The 7,084-nt window shown below is 41.5% G+C and overlaps 1 protein-coding gene across 1 annotated transcript; it reads right to left on the reverse strand.

The window, feature by feature from the left end:
• Positions 1–2,488: 2,488 nt before the first annotated feature.
• On the reverse strand, positions 2,489–4,686 carry LOC100661053 (olfactory receptor 13A1). The gene has a single exon (XM_003409085.4). The coding sequence runs from the start codon at positions 4,639–4,641 to the stop codon at positions 3,715–3,717; it is 927 nt and encodes a 308-aa protein (XP_003409133.2). The 5' UTR covers positions 4,642–4,686; the 3' UTR covers positions 2,489–3,714.
• Positions 4,687–7,084: the final 2,398 nt, after the last annotated feature.

Consider the following 7,084-nt stretch of genomic DNA (forward strand, 5'->3'; position numbering starts at 1 on the left):
GTAAGGATGGCGCAGAACCAGGCACTGTTTCGTTCTGTTATGCATAGGGCCGCTATGAATCGTAACCAACTCGACAGCACCTAACAACAACAACAACAGTGAGTGAGTGTAAAGTTTCTCATTGTGGTTCTGACCCAGTTCTGAGGTCTAGCTTCTGTTTTTATGCCCTCACCCCAGAAGTGTATGGACTCTCTGCAGCTGGGGGTGGAGGACTAAGAACTAGTCTGCATCTGAGTTATGTCCCCTCCCAGATTAAAAAAAAAAAAAAAAAGGATGGGCCAAATGCCTTCTCACTTACCTTTAATAAAAAGTAACTCTTCTAGCTTCCTTTTCCAAGAGAAAAAGGGTCTTCAGATTAAATTTAAAAGATAAAAGAGAATCTGCTCCATGTAATGGAGATTAAATGTGATGGGACTTCTCCAGTCTTCTGGAGATGCCCGTTCTCTGGAATAAATGCCTGTACCTGCTGGACAGAGTCCCAGATATCTGTTTTGGGGATAGTGGTCCAGGTCTCCTATCTGTGTTAATTAAGTGACAGACAGATCATTGCACCAATTTAGTAGCTCTGACAAAAGTTGGTAGGACCTAATCTTATATCTTCTGAGGAGGCCAGTGTTACCTTTCAAAAAGATTGTTCTTGCGGACAAAAGGGTCAGGCTGGACATGAGCTGTGGCAGGCTTGCTGGTTGTTAACAAAGGAGGAGGAGACTTGAAGTTCCTCCTTGCTTCAACCACGGACAGCACCAGAAGCTGGAGGCCGTGATGGTCTATAATATACTTTGGTGGTTACGAGCTTATGCTCTGGATCCATGGAGCTTATATTCGAATCCCACCTCCACTGCTCACTTGTGCATCTTGGACAAGTTAACTAACCTTTTAGAGTGTTACTGGAAACATAGAGACAATGTCTGACAATACTCAGTTCCAGGTCTGGCAAATAGAAGTTTCTAATGAATGTTACCTAGAGGCAGTAATCATAGTGGTAGAAATGGCAGAGGAGCAAGCACAAATTCTTCCAAATGTGGAAAAAATGAAAGACCATCTCTGGTTGGTGGTAATTCAGTGGTTCCCTTCCAGGGGCAATTTTGCTCCACAGAAGACATTTGGCACCATTTGTAGACATTCTTGGTTGTCACAACTAAGAATGCAGATGCTCCTGGTATCTAGCGGGTAGAGAGGTCAGGGATGTTGCCTAACATCCTGCAGTGCACAGAATGGCTCCCCACAGCAAAGGCTTGTCAAAAGTGCCAAGACTGACAAACCCTAGTTGCACCCAAATGTGAATTTCTAAACTAAACAAAGAAAAGCCAACATAAAGCACAGCATACCATGACTCTATCATCTGGGGCCAAAGGACAGGAATGTGCATAAAACTTCAGTTCATGAGCAGCATCCACACAGAGGGACCTGGAGGCACTGCAGACTCTCTGTCATATCTCCAACAGCCAGACTCCTCGCACCATGTGGTTGCTGGTGCTGGCAAACTCATCTGGTTTCCACCACCTAGAGGGGGTTTGCTTACTCAGGGAGACCAAAATGGCAAGAGTTTGTGCTTTGGGAATCATTCAAAGAAATAATGTATTTCCATTGACTGATACACATTATCGGAGATAAAGAGCTGAGAGATAAGTGAAGGGGAAGTTCTCTTAGTTTCTCTTCGTAGTTCTCAAGAGTATGTGGCTTAAAAAGTTGATAATTTGAGGTAGTCAGCCAATCGTAGACGGTGCTGCATGTGGGATGCCTGTTTGTCTACATTAAATCACAAGAACTAATTTTAAGGGCTAACATTCTCTTATTTGATCTTGGAAGCAACTCAAGGTTGATTTTTTTGTCTTTATCATATTTAGAGGGAAGCTAGGGCAAAAGTGGGTTGAGTGCTTCTGAAAGAGCCTGGACTTTAACCCAGATCACCTCACTCCAAGTTCAGGGCTCTTTCCTCACTCCACCACCTCCTTGCTGAGCATCCACACACCATTACCGCACACCCTGCAATGTAACACCCTTTATGCTGTTTCTTCCTACTATTCATTATGTGTGCCAGTGTCTTCTTAACTGGGTTATCAGTTTGCAAGGGTATGGGTCAAGTCTCATGTTTCTGTTTGTCAAATTAGTAATGTTATTTTAAACACTCAATACTTTTCTAAGTACTTTTATTTTTTTAATCATAAAATGTACAAAATGTAAAAATTATAAGAACAATGATTTTTGATTGTTGAACAAAGATGAACAACATGATAAATGCTCTTCCTGACATGTTGAAAATCTATTATTGACCATGTTGAGCCATTAGTGGTTTTCAAAACCTTGTTCACTGCAAAGTCTCCGAGGCCACTTGGGGCTTTGACATGTTATTTGGGGTTCAGAGTTCTATTAGAAGATATTAGACTTGGCCCATAATAACCCGTGTGCCAGTGTCACAGTCAGTCCATGGTTCATCAAATTCTTGAATTTCATGCCCAAAATCTGTGTGCTTCTGGTGAATGATGATTAGAACACTGGATCAAGAACCATAGACAACTCATCCCTTGTAGATCAAATGTCAAAATCTACTTTCAGCTTCCACCTACAGTAACAAACAATATGTGTCTTTATTCAATCCCAAAGATACAGGTGAACATTCACATCTTGCCTCTGTCCTTTCTAATGGATCATTATAAAAAGAAATAGATTTCCCAGTCCAGTTTTCTAATAGCATGAAGCATAAGTCCCTAGACCTGTCTTCAGTAGACATGGAGGCTTTATCTACCCAGTTTTATTCTGAAACAATGGAAAGATAGCATCGCCTTCTTGCAACCCTGTGTAACTTATTAGATCTGAATCATAGCGGTTGTCTTCACTCCAGACCAACGAGATAGATCAAATCCTCAAATCCTCACTCTCTCAAAACAAAATCAATGAGGGGTGAGATGTATAACCCATTCATCAGGTTTTAAGTTGTAATTTCTACATTCAAAATAAAGTGATGATCTTAATAGTGTAAATTACCTCAAGTGTTAGTAATAAGATAAAGGGAAAACAGAAACAACAGTTTTCCCTGGAATCATAAACTATTGTTAATGTCCAGTTGGCTCCAGAGGAAACACACGAGGTAAGATAATAGAGGTAGAAGTTCTCTTAGGGACCAGGGATCACCTTAAAACAATTCAGTCTGACAACTTTCCCCTTCCATGTGCCATGAGATTCATGTATCCTGCCTAATTCTTTTCAAGCCTGAACTCCTAAAGTCTAGGTATGATTTTAGGATTCACTGTCTGAACATTGCACATACAGAAGAAGAAGAAAAGGAAAGCGGGAGGGGAAGGGGAAAGGATGAGACGAAGAGGGAAGGAAAGGGGAAGGAGAAAGAGAAATAGAAAGGGAGGAGGAGGAAGAGAAAAGAAAAACATTTTCATACAGCTGCAATTCTAAACCACAAGAAGCATTTTCCTCCCCTAGAGAGCTTTGCTTTCCTGCCACCTTAGCATTCATATTAACTTGGGGTCAGATCATGAGACCCAATTTCTCAGAGACATGTGGGATCACACCAACCACAATCTTCACATCAGCCAGTCTTGAGGCACCAGAATTCCAAGCTCGCCCATGAAGATGTTCCACTGGGGTGTAAGAGCCAGATCTACCTTCCGGTTCAAAAACGCACTCACCTGACCCTTCACAGAAGAGTCAATCCCCACTACATCTGCAATTTCTGAGAAGAAGAGCTTCAGAAGGCACAAACTAGTTTCTGCAGAAGGGGAAAATCTTCCTGAGGGCTGCTTTGACCTCCTTGTTTCTCAAAGTATAGATGAGGGGGTTGAGGGTAGGGCTCAGCATTGTGTACAGCACACCAGCCAACTTGCTCTTCTCCACACTGTAGCTGGAGACTGGGCTTATGTAAGCATAGAAGACAGCAGTGTAGTACATGCAGACCACAATAAGATGGGAAGAGCAGGTGGAGAAAGCTTTTTTCTTCCCTTCCTTGGTCCTCATCTTTAAGATGCTGGAGATGATGAAGCCATATGACACAATGGTCATCAGGAAATTCAAGATGCCATAAAAGGCATCGGCCAGGACAATCATGACACTGTTTACATAGGTGGAGCTACAGGAGAGAAGCAGCAGAGGAGGGACCTCACAGAAGAAATGGGTAATCACATTGGGGCCACAGAAATTCAAGAGCAGCATCAGCCCAGTGTGAATGGCTGTGTTGAAGGCACAGAGCCCCCACACACCTGCAGCCAGCATGCTGCAGAATGCCTTGCTCATTATGGTGCTGTAGCGCAGGGAGTGGCAGATGGCTGCATACCGGTCATAGGCCATGACCGTAAGCAGTAGGAGCTCAGAGGATGCAGACCATGTGAGGAAATAGAGCTGGGTCATGCAGCCCCCATAGGAGATTGAGCTCTCCTCAGACACAAGGCCTTCCAGTGCTTTGGGCATAATGGTGGAGGTGCAGATAATGTCCATAGTAGCCAAGTTGAACAAGAAAAAATACATGGGTGTGTGGAGCCCCAGGTTGAAGGTGATGGCCAAGATGATGAGGACATTACCTGTGAGGGCCACAGAGAAGAGGGAGAGAAAACAGCCAAATAAGAGCAGCCGGTATTCTGGGTGCTCTGAGAAGCCCTGCAGGATAAACTCTGTTACCTGTGTCTGATTACTCATGGTTCTCGAGCTGAGAGGTGCTTTGGGGACTATCAGAAGAATCTCTACCCAGTGATTTCAGGGCTTGTGAGAGAAATGAGAGCTGTCTTAGGAAGGCTGCTACCATGTTTCATTCATACCTGCCATCATTGCATGAGCAATTTTATATTGACAAAGACTTATTAATTAAGGCAAATATACCAATATAACAATAGACAAAGGTTACCAACATACAGTTCATAAACAGCAAACGGGCAACTAAACTCATGAAATATCAGTCAGAGAAAAACAAATTAAATCAATGATTCACTCTTTATCATCCATTATTTATCAAAGTTAAGCAGACATGATAATGATCATTGATAGCATGGGTACAAAGATGCAGGCCTTTTAAAATATGCAGTCCATTTGAGTCAGAACTTTCAATTCTAGGGATTTTGCCTAAAAAAAAAAAAAATTAAGAATGTCTTCAAGGTGTCATCACAGCACTATTTATAGTAGTGAAAATTTTTAAAGCTGTCTATATTCTGAAGGGTGAGTATACCATGATATATTAATATAATGGACTGCTGTGTAATTACCAAAATTATGTTTCAGGAATATTTTATTGATGTTTATAAAGTAAAATGAAAAAATATTATAAATAGTATGAACTACAGGATCTCATCTCGGGTTTTTAAAACAGACATAGGAAAAACACAGACCAAAGTTTGAATAGTGGGGATGGATTACGGTTGATTTTTATTTCCTTATTTGTGCTGATCTGCATTTTCTCAATGTTCTATACTGTAACCTTTCTAAATGGCTTATCTATCACGTAGCTCTCCTAAATATTCTTCTGTGACTTCCCACTGCTGACAAAATACAGACTCCCCAGCTGCTCCTCTGGGTCCACCTCCTCTCCAGCCTCTCTTCCCACTCATCTTATCCCTCTAAGCCAAAGCTCCAGACCCACCTAGCACTCAGTCTTGCCAACGCACCCATCCATGTGAGGCTTTCTTGGCTGTGTTCTTGCAGCTCCCTTAGCCAGGAATGTCCTCTTCTGGAAAACAAGGTCAATGAGCAGCTTCCTTCTTTCCTGGCCTTCTTTCCCTAGAGTGAAAAGACCACTCCCTCTCTGTGTTCCACCAGATTCTGTGGTGACTTATATCCTACATGACCAGGTTATAGACTCTTTCTCTTTAGGTTTCTGCATATACCTCATTCATCTCTGGACATACCATCTTGTTATCTAGGACCATGACTGGCATGGAGTGGGTAGGCACTCAAATATGTTTGTTGAAAGGATGCTAAAGAACAATCAAGTACTAATAAAAGCAGAATACTTTCCATACCCAAGATAGTACACATTCTGTATTGTTTAAGATGAAATCAATAGGGTATCACATTCGCTTCCTCCTTCCTTCCAACTAAAGAGTTAAGGAAGATGTTCATTATTAATTAAGAATTCTGCTTTTTGTCAAGCTTCAAGAAATGCATTCACTACTTCAGCATTAAGTGTTTACACGAAATGATCAAACCTCACCTACAATTCAGGTCATATCACCATTTTATAAGGTGAAGACAAGCGCTGTTCTTTGAAGAACATGAGATTTCCATGATTCAGAGCAATACAGCTATAGCCATGTGGATTCTGTTCAAAATGGTAAAATTCTACCCGTGTACCTTCCCAGCAGCAAGGTATCAAATCAGTTCAACTAAATCAGATTGTTGGGTATAATAAATAACATATTCTTTGGTTTATTTCATTTTTGTTTGTGAAAGGGACAAAAGAATTGAATAATTACTTTCTACAGCTTGAGCCTAGGATCTGTAGAAATAATTGTGGGACTTTATTTCCTCCTCACCACATTCCAGGGAGTGATTCCTGTTTAACTTCAAAGAGTCCTAGTAGGCTGAAAAGCTGAGGGCGATGTCTCAGTGTAAGATTTCTGCACTTCCCACTCATGTCTTCCCTAGGATTCTCACCACCTGAACCTCCCTCCCCCATTCACTGTCCACTCATATTACAGTACAGATTACAAGGGATTCATCATACTGGAGACAACTATGGCCATCACCGAACACTACTAAGTAAGTGCGCCAGGTCTATCACATACCCTACTGGAGCACCAAGAGAACCTATTACAAAGGAAAACTTAAATTGATCTTTCTATAATTCAGCTCCAGAATAATGATAGAAAAAACAGCAACATGAATGGTTTTGAACAGGTGCTGAGCACAAGAAAGCTTCAACAAACTGATTCACATTCATGGAACAAATTACCTTTTCAGATAATTACCTACTCACTGTAATTTCCAGGACAGGTGGACAGTCTTCTCATACAATTAGTCAACAGGGAGAGCAAAGAATCAAGACACTAAGACTCTTTTTGGTGAGAATGACCATGAAATCTCTGTTGGACCTCAGCCAGCCATTTGCTTCTCTGAAAATAACAAAGAACCTTCTCTCTCGATGTTCACA

This window comes from Loxodonta africana, chromosome 16 (genome assembly GCF_030014295.1).
Source record: "Loxodonta africana isolate mLoxAfr1 chromosome 16, mLoxAfr1.hap2, whole genome shotgun sequence".
Lineage (NCBI taxonomy): Eukaryota > Metazoa > Chordata > Mammalia > Proboscidea > Elephantidae > Loxodonta > Loxodonta africana.

Coding starts and splice junctions, on each gene's coding strand:
- LOC100661053 (XM_003409085.4), bottom strand. CDS start 4,641: ATGAGTAATCAGACACAGGTAACAGAGTTTATCCTGCAGGGCTTCTCA.